At 40.5% G+C, this 23,175-nt stretch overlaps 2 protein-coding genes across 3 annotated transcripts in view; both read right to left on the minus strand.

Annotated features, from left to right (window-relative positions):
- Positions 1 to 14,512, minus strand: part of helz (helicase with zinc finger) — a 44,687-nt gene extending 30,175 nt beyond the window's left edge. The window contains exons 1-13 of one of the 2 annotated variants that reach the window (XM_031864464.1): positions 14,421 to 14,495; positions 9,158 to 9,261; positions 8,800 to 9,045; positions 8,180 to 8,216; positions 7,702 to 7,826; positions 6,166 to 6,222; positions 5,855 to 5,903; positions 5,689 to 5,764; positions 4,819 to 5,017; positions 4,137 to 4,244; positions 3,847 to 3,988; positions 3,571 to 3,726; positions 3,061 to 3,331 (exon numbers count right to left, since the gene is read on the minus strand). In XM_031864464.1, the coding sequence (XP_031720324.1) occupies positions 3,061 to 3,331; positions 3,571 to 3,726; positions 3,847 to 3,988; positions 4,137 to 4,244; positions 4,819 to 5,017; positions 5,689 to 5,764; positions 5,855 to 5,903; positions 6,166 to 6,222; positions 7,702 to 7,826; positions 8,180 to 8,216; positions 8,800 to 9,027 (1,448 nt within the window). In that variant the 5' untranslated portion in view covers positions 9,028 to 9,045; positions 9,158 to 9,261; positions 14,421 to 14,495. Of the gene's footprint in view, positions 1 to 3,060; positions 3,332 to 3,570; positions 3,727 to 3,846; positions 3,989 to 4,136; positions 4,245 to 4,818; positions 5,018 to 5,688; positions 5,765 to 5,854; positions 5,904 to 6,165; positions 6,223 to 7,701; positions 7,827 to 8,179; positions 8,217 to 8,799; positions 9,046 to 9,157; positions 9,262 to 14,420 lie in introns of both variants that reach the window. The other variant, XM_031864465.1, reaches the window with a different exon arrangement.
- Positions 14,513 to 17,484: 2,972 nt separating this feature from the next.
- Positions 17,485 to 22,646, minus strand: psmd12 (proteasome 26S subunit, non-ATPase 12). Its single transcript, XM_031864396.1, has 11 exons — positions 22,429 to 22,646; positions 21,979 to 22,038; positions 21,428 to 21,556; positions 20,987 to 21,094; positions 20,598 to 20,702; positions 20,203 to 20,352; positions 19,928 to 20,062; positions 19,398 to 19,510; positions 18,929 to 19,103; positions 18,051 to 18,128; positions 17,485 to 17,911 (listed from the first exon to the last, which is right to left on the minus strand). The coding sequence occupies exons 1-11, from the start codon at positions 22,534 to 22,536 to the stop codon at positions 17,702 to 17,704; spliced, it is 1,371 nt and encodes a 456-aa protein (XP_031720256.1). The 5' UTR covers positions 22,537 to 22,646; the 3' UTR covers positions 17,485 to 17,701.
- Between the last annotated feature and the right edge of the window lie 529 nt (positions 22,647 to 23,175).

Raw genomic sequence — 23,175 nt, forward strand, 5'->3', positions numbered from 1 at the left:
GGGGGGGGGGGGGGGGGGGGGGGGGGGGGAGAGATATGGACATTTGGTTATGCCGTTTCAGACCTCTAGCTTATAAATCAATGTCAAAAAATGATAGTCACGATAATGTTTTGTGGTATGTTATTGACGAACTATTACAAAATGTTCTCCTGTGACTGAGTCACTTGTTTATCGTTGCTTTCCTGCAGACATTTTAACCCTGGAACTGTTCATTCATTTTCTCTTAAGAGAAGCTGGTCTGGACTCATGCGATGACCTGATAGTGCATCACAGTGGCGGGGGAGTTTTTTTCTAATGGATAAAGAGTAGTTGATATTAGCCATGAGTCTTACCAGCCCCATACCAACCCCCATACACACCTACTGAAAGAGTATCACAACAGGTTTCTCTCACACAAGTGCATCATGCATGCATGCCTCAGGCATTTGAGCCTTGATTCACCACAGTGGCTCCATAATAACCTGAATACCATTCATTGATATCGGCAGCACGCACATAAAACAATCAGTTATACACTGGTATGGCGATCATAGAGTGGTGATAATGAGACTGTGAAAATGTTTTCACAAGGTCTGAAGGCAAATATAGCTCAAATGAGTTGAGGAAAAATACTTATCTACTGTAATTTTGTAAAGTACTTAAAAACACAAGGTCTCCTAAATATCACGTTGCCAGTAAGGAACCTAAAAAGCAGTCTAATTATTTTTATAGGTCAGTGCTTTGAAGAAGAACAAAGCCTAAATATGCACACATTGAGTGGAAGATTGGTGCACTTTTGGGTTCTTTCAGTTCCAGATTGTATTAGATTGCCTCTCTGGTCTCTATTGGATTTGAAGTGATGAAATAGGAAGCAACACTGGTGATAAGCTTCGATGAATGATTGACATACGCAGACAAGTTAACACATTGCATATGCATTTGCAAACCAGTAGTGTTACTCAACCAGCGGGTCTTTTGAGGTTTCTTGTTATGATTTGGCATCAGAGGGAGAAACATTTAGACAAAAACAGACAGCGACACACTCGATGATGCGTTCAGGCTCTGGTCAGTGAAAATGAGTATTGGGCGAAGGTCAATTATAATGTTATCATGATGTGTTCACATGTAATCTCGTAAAACGTAGTGTTGGTGAGAAACTTGAATAAATCCAGTAGTTTGAAGGAAACATTTTCACAACATAAATAGCTATTAGAGATTAACTATGAGCCGTTTACACTAGCGCCAAGCATCATTAAAACCACTAATTACAATACAAGATTTATTTTAATCAATGAAAATACAATCTTGTATTTACTAATCATTTGAATTGTGTGCCTCAATGCAACACTATAAATGACTTTAACAAAGCAAAAGGATAACATGTAGAATTGTTGATGGTTTACAGACAGAGCGGTTGAATTGATGTTTGGGACAGTGGCAAAAAAGAAGGAGCTTTGTACACCAGCTGTATAATCAGCAAAGCAAAGGAATCTGTATCTGCCATTATGGATTATCAATGATCTGTAATTAGTACCAGCGGCAAACAAAACATGATCAGGGATCTAGAAAAGTTATATTTGCTCCCCTTTTTCTTTTGTGCTGATCCGATTTTTGATCCAAACCGTGAGTTCCATGACCCGTTGCAGCACTACTCTTGACCTACTGATACACGACTCATCAAGCAAGAAATAAATCTGATCAAATAAATCGAATGTGAGATTATTCAGAGAGATGTTCTAAATTAGAGAATCCACACTTAACTCGGAAATCTCCTGCTGAAACTCAATCAGCCATGAAAAGCATTGGAACCAGGACATGGACGGTTTAAAAGGCAAGAGAGATTATTCATGTGCACATTGGGAATACAGCAGAGTTCATACTGTAGGTACTTCCTTACCAAATGACAATGAGAGTCATGAGACAAGACCAAACTAAGAGCAAAGATGAAAGCGGAGAAATTTAAAGCACTGTACTGATATCACTGCAAGTGGGATTAAGCATATACTCGGTTTTCACCTTTAATTAGCATATCATTAAGTTAAACCAGTGGAGGAGCAGGTAATGAATTTAAGAAGAATCTATGTTCATCCGAGAGAAAGAAAACACTGTTCCCCTCACCAACCTCTAAAGAATCACCTTAGACACATTAAATGGCTCTGAAACTGAGTGACGCTGTGTGAGATTCATATACACACACGCAATGAAGGTCGAGTCTGACACCTTGTGGCGGGTTGATATCTTACAACACGAAATATTTACACAAGGTCTATATTGGTAACAATGACTATTCCTTCTAAGTAGTCAGATTATAAATAATCAATAAATGAATAAACTATATTAATATATTGTATATTTATTAAAAATGTAAACTGCATTAAAACCATCAGACGGTTTAGTAGTTGTGAACACAACAAGCAGTTGTTTAAACTTTATTCTTGAGTAATGTTAGTTATTTTTCGCCATATTACTGACAAGACAAGAGGACCATTATGTAGACGGTCTGAAGAGTCACTGAAGTGGATTCTTTGCCGATCACGATGACTTTAGGGTGCACAGTTGCATTCCAAATATGAAAGCTCCGGGAAACGCTAGTGAGGAGATCTTTTGTTGAGAATATTTTGTCAAATGTTTTGTTTTCCAAGATATATTCCAATGAAGGTTGTTTGTTCCCGCGGTCACTCCTGAATGGTAATTATTTTAATTATTAATGTTAGGATATATGTGTGCATCTCATTTTTGTCTGCATTTAACTAGCGGTTGAATTGATCTTTGCACACAGCTTGCATTTGTCTTGCCTGGAATTATTTGAATGCTATACCACAGTTATAATGTTCACCTGGTTCAAATGCTTCCTCAATTCCCAAATCATTAATGTTTTGCTGTATATTATTTATGATATTGAGCCTGAACATTGCTTTATATGTAGTTACATTGTATGCTTAAATTCTGCTGATATATTGATGTAGATGTTTTTAATCTCTCATATGTCAATCTGTGTTATTCAGGCTTTATTATGTACAGTTATGGAAAATCAGTTTTACGATCAGAGTAAGTAGAAACCACGGAAACTTGTTTACTCACTTGCTAACTTCCTTATATTGTGCAATCTCTTCTATGTAGAGCAGGTCATGCAGCCGGGCCTGGTAGTTGTCTTTGGTCAGAGTCTTGTCCAGGACTGACTGAGTGAAGAGCTGGTCTGCCGACAGAGGGATCTGATAGCGAGAGAGGAGGCTTCGCTCCAGGTCGGCCATCGTTTCATTGGGACAGAATTCCACGATGGTCTTACAGGAAGGGTCCCAGCGCTTTGCGGAGATCAAGAGCTGCTGCCTGGCTGCCATCAGGTAGTCCAAGTCTGAGAACAAAGGATGGAGAGATGTTTATTGTCCCCAAAAAAAAACAACAATTATGTGTGCATCCAGCAAACTACAAATTCCCCATTCTAAAAAGGGAGGGCGGCTGACAGCATTTACCACTGTAAGTGCATATTTGACCAATTGTAGAGATGCATTTTATTGGCCGATTTAGATTTTTACAGTTGTCTCACTCACAGTTTTTAAAGACCTCTAGATAAACCTTTTGCTTTTAGCATACCTTCAATTGAGGCGGCATCCACCATGATCCGCTTCATCAGCACAGGCTCTGAGCCGAAGTCAAAAACAACGGTCTGTCGGAAGGTACCAAAGATTTCTGTGCTGAAGCCCACCGCTACCTGGTAGACACAGTGGTCCATGCCATTGTCTGCTGCCACTGTCGGAACAGTAAAGTTTAGTGTAAATGCATTCATAACACAATTTACATTACAAGCTGTAGACCAATGCAAGATAGGGCCAATAAGTAAGCAAACACAAAAATAACAGCAGGACATACCTCCCGTTTCCTCTCCTGGAGTCCACTCTTGGCACCCGTTGGACAGGGTTTGCAGCCGCTCCTCAGATGACACACCTGTGATGAAGAAGTGTGGTCGGTGGGCATCGTAGAGCAGGGCGATGCGGCACAGCTTTCTAGCCGGCTGGTCAGGGAGACAGAGATAGGAAGAAGACAATCAGAACATTCACGCAAGATGATTAGGACCAACTAGCACTGATAAATGATCTGGTTAGACAATGAAAACTTCTGAATCTGTACATGGTACATTGGTATTAAACATGTCATCCTACCTTGCACAAGAAGGAGAAGGTCCAGGAGTGCGCAGATTTTTTGGTGGCGACGGTAACAGAGAGGCTGGAGCTGGTTTCTACATTCACTCCTTCTAAATAGTCACTTAGCTGGAAAATGAAAAACACACACGGTTAGACAGAATCCATCACTGCAAATGTACTCGGAACTCTTTTACAAGAAGTAGTCTGTCAAAATGTGGTGAAAGTTAGGTTCGCTGCTGCAAAATATATAAATGAATGCAACCTTCAGGAATGTTCAACTGTATCGCATAATGTATGCTTCATAACAGTCAAGAGACAACGTAGGATTCTTGACACTAAATTCTCGGTCACTTTGTCTGTTTTGAGACGGTCCTGACTGGGTCATGGATGGATAGTTTTACCCTGCAGATACGGTATAGTAACAGTGCTGCTTCAGTACCCTAAGTTATTAAATGACAATATGCAACTCAGTCAATGTTTGGTCTGTGCATACAAAAAGCTTGGCCTATTGAATGGGTTGTACAAAGTGGTCGGCACTGTAACTGCCCCCCACTAGATTCACAAGGTGAAATCACAACACAGTACCATACACACCTTTGAGTTTGGGTGGCCTTTCTGGGAAGGTGAGCCCTCACCGTGGCATGCTATTTTGTCTGTTCTCTGTCATTTTGAGCCACTTTTTAAACTTGCGTGCACTCACCACTTTCTCTGGGGAGAGGGAATTCATCCACTTCTCTATCAGGGTCTCCATGTAGCTCTCGGTGAAGTGTTTGCTCTCCTGCTGCTGTTTGAGGCGGATGAGGCGCGACGCATAGCGCTTCTGCCACTCCATCAGCTCCTCCTGAGAATGGGCTGATGTACACTGGGCCCCGTACCGACACAGGCCCTGTTCCAAGTACCTACAGCAGAGACAAACTGTGTGCTGAACTGATGCTGAAGAAACACTCTCTGGGACAATTCTAACTAATAGTTTGAAGTCATGAAATCACTAAGAATAGCAAGAGCATGTGGTAGTTATAGCTTTCCCAGTGTGAGGATATCTTTTGTTTCATATTATAGTAAATTAAGAAACTCATTTGATAAAACGGCAAATACAAGTTATACATAGCAGCAGACCAATAGAACTAGTGGTATAACGAATCGGCAACGATCTGTTACACCACTAAATACAACGTCTAACCCATGCAGCAGTAACTTATACTGGTGGTGCTGCAGTGGGACGTGTACTGGAGCTGTGACTGACAAAATCAAAATCAGAGAAAGTTCACAGGAATATCTTTTACACAAAGATCCAGGATGTGGACGAATGATTGTAAAAGTGAAGAGAGATCAAATTAAAATTCATGGCAGTTAACTATTGAGAATCATACTTCCATATCCTTCAGTGTAACTGAATACCACCATTACTTCCTGAAAGCTATATCAGTCACTTTATTATCAAATGCCAGTATTTCACACAGAACGGCAGGCATGACATATTAATTAAATCCCCCTCAGCAATATTCTGGATGAGAAATAAATTCTTCATTGTTGACACTTTGGTTGGAAATGACTAAACAGTTTGCATTACCTTTTACAGAGGGTGTACTCCTCACTGCTGGTGACTCCTCGGGGAGGAGGCCGGAATTGCCAGCCATCTTGGAACTCTGTAAGCACACACACAGCCATGTGGTTAATATGACACGAAGCCAAAACTTTTTTTGTTGAGGGAAGTCTTGAAAACGAGATTGGCTCACCTTCCTCCTGGTCATCCGTGTATTCAGGTGCCATCTCTCTGTTTATCGACTGACAGGAGACAAAGATCGGTTAGGGTGGGTGGGAGTGGGGGCAGAAAGATCATTACTATTATGTGAATGACTAACATGGCCATACAAGCAGTTGGACCACTGGACTTATTACAAACAAATGAGTAATACATCCACAACTAGTCTAGCTACAAGCTAAGCAGAGGAGCACAACATAATGAAGTTAACGTGAGAATAAACCAGCAAGCACCAAAAGGCATGAGCACAAAAGAGAGCACAACAGGAAGGTTTGCAGCCCTTACCTCTATTTCTGAGAAGAGCATTTTTAATCTGGAAAGGTCTTTTGCGACAATGCCGTTCTGTGAAAGAAGTAAGGACATGATCGTCATTACTACAAAATACTGCAATCGGGACTTTCAGTACATGTTCATAATAACTATAACCCCCACTGTTTTGAAATAAGCTGGCAGATGTTGCTTGGTGTGATCATATTTATCATGTCATTTCTAGATCTACCGGCAGTATTTAAATCCATCACCGTCCCAGTGTTTTAAAAGCTGCACTACATGTGTGAATATTTGCAGCACCAAATGGCAGCGAGAGAGACTGAGAAATTGCACAGTTTGTACCTGCTACGCATCAAAGAATGCGAAAAGGACACAAGTGACAAGAAACTTCTAACCTCATGCATTATTCAGATGAAGCGCTTTCAGTTTGTATCTTGCTCTTTCAATTTGTCACTTGTGGGTGGATTTTCTGCCAGTAACTGGACCCAACACCTCAATCTAGCTCTGAGACTCTTCAGAGTCTCAGTGGTCATTTTTTATGGCAGATGCATTTTATAACCCAAAACTGACACTGTGGATTTACCTTAAAAGACCACGGCTTTAGTAAACAAAAGGCCAAATAAAGATGTTTACTTGTCTTGTTTACTATTCTGAAGTGCAGATCTGGTCCGATAAAGCATTGTAGTGTAGGCATGTCAATCAAAACTTTTCGAAATGTCTCCAATAGGGCTTTTATGTATTTATTACTGACCCTACTCCAAATGAGCAGCTGTGTCAGCTCTTACAGTATAGATAACAGCAGAGCTTCTCTTGTCTTTAGTGGTTTTTAAATCCATAAACAGGGACCTGATTTGAGTCACCTGATTCGTTTAGAACAAGTCAAATGAGAAAAGTTAATCAGCCCAAGCTGTGTCAGAATAACGTTTGCCTGTGAGAGACAGAGAGAGAGACAGAGATCTGCCTCGCAAACACGATTGTCCCCACTTGCATAAAAATGTTGGATGACCTTGGGGACAAGCTCAACCTTTGAATACCTGCTTGTGTGTTGAATTGGGCAGGAAATGGTTGCAAAAGGGGGGGAGGCACCTTGGCAGCAAAATGCATGTTGAAGGGAGGTCAAAGTCAGACAGGAGAAAAAGACCCTCTGTCTGTTACATCCACAAAGGAACCCTGCTATAGTTAGGGCACTACACCTCACTTCCTCTGACATTTATTGTCACGTTGCCCTTTTTCAATGTCGGAGTAAACTTTTTAGTCATTCCAACGTTAGGTAGGAACTTTTTATCAATTCAAATTGACTTGACTATGACTATATTAATCACTAAGCACACTGTATTTGATATTACTGTAGCGTCTCAGATCACTGTGAAAGTAAGTCAAGTTCATTAACATTCAATGTTTGAATCCCTTTCATGTCCTAAAAACATCCAGTGAGGTTTCTCCTCTTTTTAGGAAGGAAAACATGACCTCAACAGGTACAGTATTTAAGCCTTGTATGCACTTGTTGGCTGTCTGAATGCATATAATGTATACAATGTCCATCAATCATACCATTGGCTCCCCATACAAGGCTTTAGAGAGGATGCTGGCCACCTCCTGCAGGCTGCCATCCAACAGCATGAAGCGCAAGCTGGCCTGTAGCGAACCGTCACCTCGAGCCATCTCTTCTGCGAGGACTAGGACAGGATGAAGAACACACAGGGAGCAGGTAGGGAGACAATGAATTCAATACATTGAGGCAGGTTTCTTTCAATATATGCAACACATAGTTTTCAAGTCTGTTTTCTACAACATTGTAGTCATGAAGCCATGACACTGACCCAATAAGACAGTTAAAAAGCAATTGCATGGGCCCAAATTTAAGATTTCTTCTGCTACACTGAGACCAAGGCATGTCTGAACTTGGTTCTTCCCTGGCACGCACACGCACGCGCATGCACACGCACACACACACTTTGTCTGCCACTGGGTATAAAAAGACTACTGTACACCGTGTCAGCAGATGGTTCCAACTTGAATTGCTACTCACCATGTTTGCAGTCTTCATCTGCTTCATCATAGTTTTTCTGTTGGCAGGAGAAGAAAAAAAGTAACCATAACAAATGGGAATCCTTTGTGTTCGAGGGTCAGCGCTTCACTTAAGCTCCACGAATGGCTATCTTTGCCTCACAGCGGAGCCCCTCACACTATCATTAAAGACTTAAGTAGCTTCCATAATCTTAGGGCCGAAGTAACTGGTGTAATTTTAGTGCTATGGGAATTGAATAGAACAGTGCCACGGAGGAAGAAAGTAGGGTTCATTGTTCTCATTTGTAACATTCTCTTCATGGTAATTTACCAAGTGATTAGAAGTACAACAGTGGATTTAAAGCACAATGATCAGCCTACATCATTTCAGTGTAATGAATATATTTTAGAATAGGAGAAAATTATATTTTATTTTGTGATATGCCGGCTCAGAATTCTGTTTCAAAACTAGGATTTTCAAGACCCCCACCCCAGTAATTGTTGACTGTTATGATGAGAAAATAGAAATAATTTAAGGGCCACAAAGCAAAAAGGGGAGAAAGGCAAAGAGTGATCAACAAAGACTACAGGTTGTATGCTCGCTAGGGCAGCAACAATACTTAAGACAGCCACGGTCCTCACCAGCTGTAAGAAGGCAGCGATTCGATAGAGCAGGGCACGGCTGCGGAGGGGTCCGGCAGCAGCGACAAGGGATGGAGGGCTGGGTGGGACGGGGGCGCCGGAGGGTGGGGCTTGTGGTGCGAGGACCACCAGGGCGTCTGTGCTGTGGTTGACTGCCGCCTCGTACTCCCGCCTGGCTAACGATCTGCTGGCTTCTTCACATGACTTCTCCGCTCTCCTGTCCGCCATGACTCAGGGACAAAACGTCTAGAGTCAGAAAAAGAAAGACACAGTATGAACATGTTTTCTGGAGCAGGGTTGGGCAATATGAGAAAGAAAAAATAATCCAGATTTGTATCAATCGGCTACTGCCACTCACATCAAAGTGACCAAATGTGCCAATGTACTGGGTGAAGGAAGCGGTGCTCGTCATGTCTACAAAGTTGCAATATAGCACTCGATTGGAAACCCTTCAAATGATTGCTGTAACAAACAAAAAAACGAAATGCTTATTTGGCTGTATTAAACATTAAAATGCTACACCACCATAACATGACTAACTTGTACTGTGCTATAATCTGAAATTGTACTTCCGGTTCAGCAGCATGTTGCAGGTGCTACATGCCTTAAATGATGCCATTGGTTAAAAACTACAAATATTTTCTTTAGCCTATATTCAAAATGAAGAGAGGCTTTACAAAAATCAGTCCAAGACCGATACGCCTCTCACCAGAGATTGTACATAAAACTCTAGGACTCTGCACGACAGAAAACTTCACAATAGTCGAGAAGGATTTTTCTTTTTACCACAGGAACTGAAATAACACAACCGTCAACCAAGGCACAGAAATAGTGTCAACGTGTGATATATCATACTAAAACTGGGACATTTACGCCTTTTCTCATTTTCACAAGGCTTTCCTTTCTCTCTATGGCACTGCAGTGAATGTACGTCAGTGAGACCGGTTGTTTCTTGTTACCGTCCGCATGCTCACTGGTTGTATGTTAGCTTCTAGTCTAACAGGAGACATGCAAATAGGTCAGACCATACTGACTATTGGAAAACATATCAGGTTATACAATCTGAGAAAATAAAACCTACAGTACACCCACACGCAACTATTGGGGAGGCACATCCCATTAGTTTGCTTCATTTTCCAACTCAAACTTGACATGTAATGGCCAAGTTTCTGCCATCATTTCTGCATCTGACTGAAACATCTTGAACCACATTGCATGTTTTTGTTTTATTTTAAAAGTACTGCTATATGAACAAAAGTGCAATAACATTTGGTTTGCAAACACTTTAAACAAATAAGGTGCTTTTTAACAGCAGTATTCCCTTTACACAGTAGCAGTTAAAATAGTTATAAAGATTCTGATAATAGATATTCAGCCGGTGTTCAGAACTTTATTTTCATGTATGTAAGAGGTGGAATTTGAAAAATACAACTGACTGTCAACTTGATCATTTGCTAAATAAAATCATAACTTCTAATTCAAATTCTTAGATCTAACTTTCCTCCGTGCTGGTCTCGTGGGTTTGGGTTGCACTATTAATCGAACATTGACCACGATCGAGATGCTTCAGCTTCACTTTTGGGGGGGCCACCATGCTGCTAAATTCAGCGTGAATAGTCTTGAATATTTTTCTATATTAAAATATAACTGTAAAAAGAAATACACTGTTTGTACTGTTTATTATACTGCAGTGGTTGCTTGTTTAAATTTGGTGCAATCATAATTGTTTCTAAAAGTCAATGAAATCAACGTAACAGTAAAACACGTTCTGAACTAGGCTGGCAGAGTTTTGGGGAGGGTGGCTGTGCTATGGATACAATTCGACCGGCACACCCCGGCTTAAAAGCTAACGTATGGAAGCATTTTGCTTCTTCTTCCTCCCAACTCTCCCGATAAATTGTTTTCTAATGGCATCGTAGCCCTCTGAATTGAATTGTGAGGTGCCTAGAGATTCACACCCCTGTTTTATTCTGGGCCTCTGCTCACACAGTGTACATTTCAAATACATATGCAACAAGCTGAGAGAGCAACGATCACATGACAGGCCTAAAGCATTAGCCTATGTGAGACATATTTATCATCTCAAGCTCCAAAGCCAAAAACAGTGGAGTCAACTGTCTGGCGTCATCCGACTGCTTAGACTAAAGGCATGATCATAATTGATAATACAGAATGTGAAGCCTTTATTGAGACTAGGCAGTATAGCGTGGTGGACAGTGTGCAGAAGGAAATGGGTGTGTTGTGACACATCATAGCCACAGAGCCAGACGGTCAACACCATCTATGTGCCAATGAGAACACATGCCTATATACTGAATCTCAGAGTATCTACTTATGCCTCTACACAGCTTCTATAGTTTAGAGAAGGCATCCTGCTCACATTCCATGCACAAGTCCATGTTTTTTTTTTTTGTTTTTTAAATGGGGTTTTTGGTTAGAAACAAGGTTTGTATCATAAAATTGTGTTTGCCTAAATTCATTTCATATATAAAAAAAAAAAAAAAAAAAAAAAAAAACTGACTTTAACAAGTGAAAACACTTTTGCAGCTTTCCACAGTCAACGGAGACAAACCTCGACTCAGAATCAACTCTAAGGAATGTCAAGAATTGCAATATGTCGAAGGACAAGCATCCCAGATTCTTATTAACAGTAGCATTACAGCAATCAAATCCCATGTAACGAAAAGCTAAGTATGCCCCAAAGTGTTAAATAAGTAGCATCCTCATCTGTTTGAGTCCCAAAGCAGTACTCGACAGATGCACAGAGGAATCTAGCCCACTAAGCATTGCACTTTATGATCTCTAGTTCAATACTGCAGAAACCTGTATTCACCCTTCCATACCGAAGCTGAGCAGCGTCTGGCCCGAGTTAAACCTTGGTTGGAAGAAGGATCATGAAGTCTGGGCAGATAGCATTTATTAACGAAAGAGCTGGTTAAGCCCAGCTGAACGGTTTGATCTGAAAGGGGATGCTTTCCCTTTTCTTAAATACCGAGTGTGAAAATGTGTTAACCTATTGTTGAAGCGAGATAACTACTATAGCCGTATACTGTAGCATTAAATAATCTAAACCTCAGTCTGAGATTACAAGCAGCAGCATGCCCTCCTTCCCACCAACCAGTACCGATATGGATAGGGATGGTACACCATGGCCTGCTTGGGAACTCCAGGGCAACACATGCTCAGCCTTCGCTGATAGTTTAGTAACTTTTGGTTCTATTTCCACCTTACTAGTTTCACCATTGACATTGCATTTTATCGCAAGCTGGCAGAAAAACACCCTTTATAACAACAATGCTGCTTTGAAAGCCCCATTATAGTTATTGTGTGCCAACATGGCAGGCAAAACTAACTTTTTGGTTGCCAATTAAAATTCCACAACAATTAGCTGATGCTGAATTTCCATCCTGGCCCTCACCACAGTCTGGAATTCAGCTTTTGATTATGACTGGCTCAAAAGGACCAGTGAATTTGTGGCCTGTGGCCCAGTATTTTGGGGTATATTTGTGACAGCTGTCCTTGAAAGTGAGACAGCAGACAGCTACTAGGCCTATATGTTAAAGCTCAGTTAGCAGTAAAACGAAAATATTAAATAACAGATAATATCACAACCTGGTAGAGAAACGGCTTTCTATGAAAGAAGATTCATAAGGAATTTCATGTGCAATAACTTGCTATGCGAGAAGAGGGAAAAACTGAGTACATCTGCCACCTGGGCATTATTTAGCAATAAAGAGCATATTGACCCTGTAGTAAATTTTTCAGAAAGTTACTTTTTGAATACCAAGCAACAGGCAGCTATGCTTGTAGCAGCTGCCTCCGAGTCCGCCAGTTCCTGTCCCTTAGGACCATAATATAGAGACATATTCTCTAACCAATGTACAGTACATGTTGGGTGCACACATGACAAAAGACTAAATCTGAAGTTAGTGTTTATGTATACCATTTATCATAGTTTTAACTCTTTTATTCGAAAAATAATTAACACTCGAGGCCAACAAAGGTAAAATACAATATTTGCAATATGCAATATTTTTCCCCCTAAAATCCAATGTTGCTGAAGACAGCACACCAACGACTGCATATCCCAAACAGTAAACACTTAAGTGTTTCCTGCAAAGTATCTCACAACATATTACAGCTCTCTCCACAATCTCATCTCTTCCACAAGAAAAAAAACTGCTGTTGAGTTCACTTCCTCTAAACATTCAAGATTCAGATGAGGAACAATACTTTGTTATGAGTAGGCTGTGTGATAATGTATGCTTGTATACTATGGCCAAACCGGACAAATACTGTTGTAGCACCCACACCATAATAACACACAGCTTTTCTTGAGTATCTTAAACAAGAAACGCTGGTCCAACCACTGTTCCCAGAAGACAGGTACTGGTGCATTCAGGGAAATGTATAGATCATACTTGATTAATGTAAAAAACATTTGAAACATATACTCCACATCAAGAGGCATCTTATGACATTACTGTCATAGTGGAAACTCTGGTGTCCCTATTTTACAACAAACTCATTAGAATCTAGTTAGCAAATGTTGCACAGTGTGTGAGGCCTGCAAAATGAGGGTTGAATGTTGCTTTGGCCAGCACACTAGGTCTGTGGCTGGGAAATGGAAATAGGGTCAAAGATGAAACCAAACGTGACTGATCTTAACACAGAACCTTCTCCAATTAACAGAGGTTATTTTAAAACATATGCATGTGTTAACACTGCTAATTTAACAGTCAGAATAGCTGTTACCTAATGTTGGTGCTTGCAAGCCAGCCACATCATGGGGGAAACAACAAATAGTTTGGCGGGATACAGTGGGTGGACACCTGGCTTGTTTTTTTGTGTCCACTCGTGGGTTTCTACTACAGAGGCTATAGCTTCGCCTGAAGTACAGAGGAGGAGAAAGCGAATTTTATAGTTGGGGATAGTTGTAAAAGAACATCGATTGCTTTAATCCTGACATAACGTAGGCTTGACAGTGTCGTTAGCAGCAACGTGCAGAAAAACACGGCTATGAAACTTCCAAATTTCACAAAGCCCAAAAGGTAAATATCGAGAGAGATCACGCCAATAACCGCAAAGGTTAAAAACGACTCGTTTGGTCTTTCAGTAGGAAACGTTGGAGTTATAACGTTAGCTGTTGTTTTGCTACTGAACTTGACATGACTGTTGCAAGTCAGAGCGATGACGGCAGCGTTACAAAGCCCTGAAAAATGTCCTCACAAATGTTGGTTAACTTGCCGTTTGCGTTTGCACGGGGTAAACAGTGTTGCCACTAACCAGAGTATGCGTAGCTAACAGTTAGCTTGCTAGCCAAAGCACGGCCTTTCTTGGCACCAAACTGGCAAGCTCACAACAAGAATAGCTGGCTGGTTTGTTAATGTTAGCAAGCTAGCTGGCTAGCTAGCTTAGCTTCGCCGAAACAAAACGGGCTCGGGCCTGTAATTTTGCCACGGTGTTTAGGCAAATATAATTGATGTGACATCGTGCTGTTATCCTTGCGTGAACTCAAAGCATCCGTCGTTATCATAATGATTTGTGGAGGGGGTTTATATCAGTGGCTTTACGGTGAAAAAGACAACTGAAAGGGCTGAAAATGGGAAGTCAACACTTACCTAGCTTTACTTTCTACGCCATCTTGGATCCACTTGTCAGACCATCGCAAAGCATAGTGGGATGTACTGATCTGAAGGTTGAGAGGACTGTGTGTTAGTGCGTGCGTGTGTGCGTGCGCGTGTGAGCGTGGCCTCTGATGGCAGGGATCTTCCGTGTCGAAAAGCGTTCGTGTTGAAAGGTTTCTGATATAGTTCCTCTCAAACATACAACTTGTGGTTAATATTTACGGTTGATTCCAATTAAATTAAGTTAAAATGAGACATTTTTGAAATCCCTATAACAGGGAGAATAAAACAGCCACTTAATTTATACTTATTAACTTGCGTATTTGTATACAGGCATAAAAAACACAAACGTGAGACATTTGGCTCTGAACACGCATTTAACACTCAACTACGACTGGCTTTCCATGGCATGAGAACTAAAAGAAATGCAGCAATATATCTTGGGGATAAATCTTGTTTTTGTTTCTGATTCAAAACAAGCTAAACAACAAAGGGGAATGATACTGTTGAAAGTCTTTGCTATCAGGGGGATTTTCATCCATCCAGTCATCATCAGGCTTATTAAACTCCACATGGGATGCCATTAGCAGTATGTAGTTTGTATTTTAGCACAGCTGGAGAGTTTCTGGTGCTGAGGCTGGCATAATTCCGAACTAACTAAATAAATAGCAAGACAATATTTCAGAGCAAAGACAAAAGAGAATCAGTGAGGGTAAATCAAATATTAAGTCAAACTACAATAACTCAATGAGCATGAATATTGTGATAGCGTGTAAGGTATGTGTATGCAGGATTAAACTATGTGAGGAATTAGAAATGTTCCGAACAATGAAGATTCGAGCTGCATGTTAACTTGACACATTAAAAACTGAAAAAAGAAAGACATCTCAGAAATGTTGGTAATAAAAGCAGGTGTGGATGTTTCCTTTGGAAAAAGCATTTGAGGACAGTTTGACCATATTTATTACAGTCTGCTATAATTTAGGAGATCTTACATTGTGATTGATACTCAATCTTTTCCACATTAAGATCCATTGTAGACTTATTTTCAACCTGTCAGCAGGAAAGCCCCGTTGTAACTAATAATATTGATGACCGCTCTATTCCTGTGGTAACATATGCAATACCGGGACCTGGAACTAACCACCTTTTTGGAATACAGACATTATTAATGTCATGAATTTAAAATTAACATTTAAATGAAGATTCTCACTAAAGTATGTGCAGGTAGTTGACAGCCCAAAACTTTTTTTTACAGCATTTTTGCCTTTTTTTGATAGATCAGTGTATAAATAAAATTGGGAGAGAGGTGGGTGACATGCTACAAACATTGCTGGTCAGTCTCAAACTAGGGACACCGTGTACTGTACCGTCCATTAAGATCCAAAAAACAAAGTTGTTAATATTGCTCAACAATTACAGTACTATTACAATACAACACAGAAGAGGGAGTCAGCCATTCCAGTGAGCCAGCGCACACAGGGTCCTGGCCCAACTAAAGGGAACAGGGCCAAATTAATGTTATAATTACACCTGTGTTTACCCTGCAATGGCAGTCAAAAATGGCTGCTGTGAAAAGGGCCATCACAGTAGCAAAGAATTTAATAAATGGAATTTAAGATATATATATATATATATATATATATACTGTATATGCATGGTTTAGACCTGAAAAGAAACCAAGCAGGTAACACGATAGAGACAATGCTTTATTTCAAGTTCTTCATACAAAGGACTGTATTTACATTTCAAGAGGTTTCATATTTCAACCAAAATTTTTGTCAAGCTAGTGATGTAATTTCCTGCCTGGTTTCCTCTTCCGCGTAATGGTCAGTGTTTGCTTTCCTAGAGCATCCTGCTGCCACATCTGCAGATGTGGAGGTTGGAGCTGAGAGACTTTTATGGTGACAAGGATCCTTCAAGGCTTTTCCATTTTAATTCTAAACTGTATTGTTTTGTTTCACTTAAATCGTCTTTAGTTGAAGTTTGTACAATAAACTGGGCTATCCATTCTAGATAACATCATAATGCTATCAAGGTGTACATCCATTAAAATAGAATTCCATGTGTGTTACTATAGAATATGAAGCCAGTCATTCTGTCTCCAATTACTCAGGCAGGAGGTTACGCGTTATGCGGGGCTGTGCAGTAAAAATGTGCAGGTAGGAGCCAAATGAAGGGAAAAACCAACATGAGTCTCCACAAGCTGTCAGAACAAAGTCAGGTAGAACTCTCCTTATTACCTAACTAGCTAGCATAGAAGGAGAGGGGGCTGTTTCAAACACCACGGCTGAGCTACGATCCATCACCCCAAAATTACAAGATAATATACAATTTGAAATTGTAGAATATCTTAGCTGCAGACACAAACAATTGTTGCATCTTGCTTTGTTACCGTAGACCTGTAGTGGATTGTTGCTTCAGTGTAACCGTTGATAAAACTTTGAGCAGAGGTTTTGATGGCGGGGTTTTTGAAAGAGTTCAAGAACACCACAAATTAGGGGCAGCAGAGCATGACAATGACATCACCAACTTAAACAGACAGGTAACATTGGGCAAAACTAGTAACAGCATACAAAATAGAAATGATTCTCAATATTCTTGCATTTAACTGTGTTGTATTACAACTTGCAAACATCTTGATTCACCATCTCAAGTGTCTGTTTTAGAACAAAACTGTTTCTTTTCTCTTCGCTAAGTCTCGTTACATGTGACTTAACTATCTCACACACTGACACCTGAAACCTGTCTTTGTTTCAAAGTTTCACATTCCTGTATTTCCGCTCGTACTTTAATAATCCTTTATACAGAAAACACGTGAATGATGTGATGCAGTGACGCGTGTAAGCTTAACATTTGTCGTATTAGATTGTACGCCGGTTAAATACGGTTTAAAACCTACAACTGTTAAGCACATGTGAGGTTATGGTTTACATTGATAAGGACACATTTCAATGAGTTTTCATACAGCAATGAATTTGAAACTACTGTTTATAATCCATTAAATGGCAACAGGAAGCACATTTGGGATCCAGTCACTGACAAGGATGCAAAGAAGAGAGGTGCTCATGTGTTTATTGTCACGGTTTTACTGGATTGTAAAAAAAAATGAACATAGTTGAGGTGCTGCAGATTTATCTTCAATTATATGACATTGTAATAACGCTGCATTCACAGTCCGCTGATGTACTGTTTATTCAAAAACATTCCCACAGAAGAAAAAAAACAAAAACAAATATGAACCGAAACGTAAAATAACGCGCTGTGTTATTGTTTCACTGCAGGTTGTGGATCATCTCCTCCTTGGCAATGAGATGTGTGGTCTTGGTGACCAGAGACATGAGGGAGTTGAGTTTGTGCGACCAGTCGTTGAGCAGGTCGTTGGGGTCTTTAGGCCTCTGAAAGTTGATGATGCCGGCCATCCTGTCCACCTTGGCATAGATGGTCTTGTTTACAACTAGGCTGGAGAGGAACTCCTCGGATTCCTGGTGAAATAGTTGAGCAGACAGACATCATGTTCGATACCTCGAAAAAAAAATGTGTTCCAGTGAGACCAAATCCTGACAATCAAGTCAAATCATGCTGGCTGAATTACAGACAGCTAATAAGTCAAACTTAGCTTACGTCAATAGAGAGGTCAAGTAGTCCAGCCATCCTCTTCATTGTGATTCTGGTGTAATATTTGGCCATTATTCTGATGTTCTGGGGATAAACGGAGAGTTTCATTAATATATATATCTGCAGCAGAATATACTGTAATATGATAATTATATCAGGTTAGAACAGAGGTGCTTTTAGGTCACATCGACGCAAAATATTCACGAGTGAAATCCAACCATCCATTACTAATCCAATTTGAGCGTACTTTAATATTGCACATATCAATCTGCACAAATATAAAATATAAAAATCAGAATTTTACTATTTGGCTTGCATTGCACTTCTACGGCTCTCTGGCAGCAGAAAGTGAAAGTGCCAGCAGACAATATATCTTGGCATCAGTCCACGGACTGTCGTTGTCCTCGATGTTCAACTGACTTCCGGACTGAGACGCATCTGTAGAAGTCTGATTGGAATCGCAATTCCATCCACCTCCAAATGTGGTTTGGATCCGAATTGCAAAAATATCTTTTCATGTTTGTTTTTTTTGCTGTCCAGACTTTTAAAAATCAATCTGGATACAATATGCATATGTCAAAAAAAAAAAAAAAAGATTTGGGATGGCAGTCTGAACAAAGCCCAGCCAACCTGAAAAAAAGACTGCTTCATAACATCTAGAGCAACTTCCATTTTTTTTGCTGATAATATACTTCTTCGTTATTAATCATTGGTTTGAATGTGCTAGCCTAGTTTGGGATAACAATGCAGTTGAAAATCTCTTTGAAAACCTATTTGATTAGACGTTTCCCTGCTGCCAAGCACCGACAAATTCTCATCAAACCCATCCGACTATGTGCGCATCGTTTCCAACTATGAAGAGCCTCCACTTGACTGGGACTTACATGCTCCACCACTCTGTTCTTCAGGTCCTTCCACCTATTCTCCCCCTCTTCTGAACTAGAGAAGACGTCTGTGGCAGGGCTGTCGGTTGAGCCCTCTCTCAGCTCCTTCCCATAATCCTCCACCAGGGCGGCCCAGCGCATCAGCTCCATGGTGGTGAACTGTTTCAGAAGGTCCCTAGGAAGGACAGAGGAACACAGTGAAAATGCCTGCGTTCACAAAGGTTGTCTCGCTACATGCACTGTGTACAGTATGTGTCTACATCTGCAGACACGAAGCGACTGGTATGTTGTACAGTTGATTAAGTCGGCCTTCACTTTTCACATTTTTCTCCTGGTTGCACATCTCTGGCCTTTCATAGTAGCTGAAGTGCTGTAACTGCATTTACAGAGGACACAGTAACTGGCACCCACATCACATTCAGCCTGAGGGCCGTTTGTTTGTTTTCATGGAGCACAAAGATTGTCTTACTTGTATTTAGGAATTTCTTCCAGTTTCTTGTCCTCGCTGATTCTGTGCACGAGGTCCGACTGCTCGTTGTCGTAAGGGGAAAGAATCACGTACAGCACCACACTCTTCAGGGCCTGAAAAACAAACACACCCATGGTTTTTTTCAGAACACCCCAATGGCAACAAGCAAAGCAAAGTTTTGAAACATATAGTTTTATATTTTTATTATAGATTTCAGTACCAACAGAAATACCAATAACGATAACGCTCATTAAGTCGAAGACAGGGTCTGTATAGCCAATCGATTGCATTTCTAAACATATTCTTCTGCAACCGTGGTACTGTGCTCGAGCACTAAGGCAGGAAAACAGTAAGAAAAACAGTTCAGCAAAATCCCTATCGTTACTGCATTCAATTTCATCGTAAGCATTTATCAAAAAAGGGAATATCAGCAGTTAATTGGAAACACACGCAGTACCAAATAAAATCAAAAAGTATAAATGTAACACTATATAATAATACACTGTGGCCACAATAGAAAGCTCATGTACCTGTTGCCACTTAGTGCTGTCCTCCAAGATGCAGGGGGTGTCATAGATGGCCCGGTAGTGTTTGCAGATAGACACGTAGGAGCCCTCGTGCTGGTCGACATGAATCATCAGGTTGTAGTACTTCAGCTTGGACTCCTGGGTTGATTATTAGACAAAACGGAAAAGTTAGTGTTCCGGTACACCAACCTGCTCAGTTCAGATCCGCCAAAAACAACAGTGCCAACAACACATTGTAGCATGTTGCTTGTGCTCAATTCCTGGCGTCCTTCTCTTACCTGATTGCCCTCGTCTTGGAAAAATTTGGTGTTTATCTTCTTGCTGATGATCTGGGTGCGAACGTAATCCTTGACGGCAATGCAAAGCCTCATCTGCTCCAAGATAAACTCCACCTTCTCCTTTTTCTCCATGGAGCCATATGTCTCCACCTGAGACATAAAAAAAAAAATAAAAAATACATATTCTAAGGACTTTCAAAACAGCAGGCCATAAAACTTCCCTTTCACATAGTTTGTGTATTTTTTTTCTCCCCCCTTTAGAAATGTGGTGACAAAGATATCCCAAATGATCAAATTCTTTTAAATCTCTTAAAGTATAGACGTGCCACCATTTGTCTCCACAACAACTTTACAAAGTCTTCGTCATCTTAGAATGAAGGCCGTCCGTCTCTTACCTGCAGCTCCTGAAGAATGGAAGCTGCCTCTTTGACCTCTCCGCTCTGCTCCTTGATATTGGCCAAGGTCTTCGTCAGCCTGGCACGCTCAATCTCTACATAGATCTATGAGGAGGATATGTTTAGTGTGTTAGAGAGGACACTTTAGTAAATGCCACTGCTTCCTCACTCTGAAGAGTGCCTCAGATAAACAAACTGAACTTCTGGGCTTGTACGTCTGATAACACGTCTCTGGGTGCCTCAGTCATAGTTAACCTGTGACTTTCAAGCTACCCCAACATCTGGCACCAAGTGGCGTGCAGTACTTTGACAACTGCTTAAATCTATACAACTTTCCTTATGTCTCTAGTATACAGCTCTGTTTTAAAACACATCAACACATTCCAGACCTTGCCAGCAGTCACGGTGCGAAGTGTGTCGATGAGTCTCAGCTTGATGGGCTGATCGGTCACAGCATCCACATACTTGTAGCATTCTTGCACCATCTTGGCGACAGCCTGCAAAACAAAAATAGATTTAGTCTTCCTTAGAGCTTGACAAAGAACGGCTGCAAGGTGTGCGTAATTTCCAAAAAAAGAGATTACTTCGAAACAGGAATCCGAGGCTTCAAAATATACTGTGGTGTCAACATTGCAGAGTGTACAAGGTGTGCTTGATATCTTGACTACAAACAACAGTGTTCGTTAGTGCGAAATTTAACTTGTCAGTAGTGTGGCTGCAAGATCACCTCTGGTGGCAAAGAAACATGAATTTTCAGACTGTTGGACTTATAAGAATATGTTTGGACATAACTGGTAGAAAGGTCCGTCAGGGGAAAAGAAGTATCTAACCTGTTTTAGCTGACTCCTCCTTTTGGTGAGCAACATGATGTTTTCATTCAGTGCATCCCAGTCCTTGGCTTCATAACACATCTGGACCACAGCCACAAGGATTCTGGAAGTGGACAACATGTCGGACGCCTAAGCAGGCACATAAGTGACACAAAAACAACATTAATTAATTAGTTATTTCATCAACACAACTACTCTAAAACATCTCAAATGTGCATGATGCCGAGGACACACTTCATATAATTAATCCAGGGAAATCCCATGATTCTGGGTATCAGGAAACTTGTTTTCCAGGACGTTTTGGTTAATTTGGTATTTTTTTTCATGTCAGGAAAGCAGAACTCCAAAATTTCATGTATTCGAGAATAAGCCCTTGACGCAGGTTTAGCAAATCATCTTGTTTTGGGGATTGCTGAGAAATAATGCTAACTCATCAGGAATCGAACACATTTATGACATTCACATTTGGGGCTCAATCTCCCAGATGTTGGATTTACCACAACAGACTGGAAGGGAAGTAAGCTAAATCAGTTGGACTGTGTACAACTTACCGTTCTGGTTTGCTTCTCCAATGACAACAAGCTCTCAATGGCCTCCTGCAGCTTGCCCTCCTGCAACAGAAAAACACGTCCGCTTAGCGTTAGTAACGCTGGTTACTAGAGATAAATGTTGATTTCTGTTTTTGGACTAACACTGAATTAAAGGCACTTTGCCTGGATAACAAGTTAGCTAAGAATGTTGCCCAATGACTTGGCCGCTAAGACTACTAGCATGCTAGCTAACCTAATATCAAACATATAGCTACGTGTATGTGACGATAAAAGTGTAGCCGAAATGTGTTAAAGTTAAAAATAAATACATTTATGAGTAATTTACGCTCAGTATTTTAGTTATAGGAGGTTTCCGGGCAGTGCTAAAAAACGTCAATGTTAGCATTGATGCTAACGCACTGATACTGATGCACCATGACTCAGCCGGTCGCTAGCGTCTTTCAGACTTACTTTGGCCATTTTTTCGCATTCCGGGAGACGTTGGTCTACAGTTGAACTGTAGTCAACCTCCATCTTCACAATCTTCCCATCAGATCTTTCAGCTCGTTCGTCAGACATCTTTGTGCTGTTCAGGTTAGGGTAACGTACGGTACGGTTATTTTCTTGTGAAACTAGCCTAGCACTATTTTGCTTGTCAAAGGACCAAAAAGGTGAGCGACCAATCAGAGGAGAGTATTAAACGGCTGCCCGAGGCGCCTTAAGGACCCAGTGAGGACTCCGCCAGAATATTTTAGGCAGGCGTTATAAAAGCCAACTTTCTGCTAAAACCGAGGGCCTCTTCGCACGACTCTGCTGGTCAGTTTATTTAGGATGCATCATTTAATAAATAAATGTTCTTCATAAAATACTTCTCTATGTAGTTACACAAATAAAACTACGGAAAACAAAGGATTAGTGTTGTTCCTTGATAGCTGTAAATATATATGAAGAGTAAATATAATATTTGAAAACATAAACTATAGGTCAATAATTTTCTGAACTAAATAGTAATATTGGAATAATATAGAAACAATATAGGTTCCTTTTTGGTAGCCTATTCAATTGAACCAAAACATCTTCAATTTATATTACTTTATCATGTTACTAAATCTGATTGTACCACAGTTATGACATTCTATTACATGTACGTAATGAATACCCTTTAATTCTGACACATATTTTGATACTGGCAGCTTGAAGACACTGTGCAGTTTGAAT

The sequence above is a fragment of the Anarrhichthys ocellatus genome, unplaced genomic scaffold (genome assembly GCF_004355925.1).
Source record: "Anarrhichthys ocellatus isolate YVR2014 unplaced genomic scaffold, GSC_Weel_1.0 scaffold31, whole genome shotgun sequence".
Lineage (NCBI taxonomy): Eukaryota > Metazoa > Chordata > Actinopteri > Perciformes > Anarhichadidae > Anarrhichthys > Anarrhichthys ocellatus.

What these genes read in the sequence shown, in the direction of transcription:
- psmd12 (XM_031864396.1), bottom strand. Translation starts at nt 22,536, where the DNA reads ATGTCTGACGAACGAGCTGAAAGATCTGATGGGAAGATTGTGAAGATG. An exon ending in TCCAAGACGAGGGCAATCAG is followed by an intron (nt 20,063 to 20,202) that starts GTAAGAGAAGGA and finishes TAATCAACCCAG; the next exon opens with GAGTCCAAGCTGAAGTACTA. An exon ending in ACAGCACTAAGTGGCAACAG is followed by an intron (nt 19,511 to 19,927) that starts GTACATGAGCTT and finishes TTTGTTTTTCAG; the next exon opens with GCCCTGAAGAGTGTGGTGCT.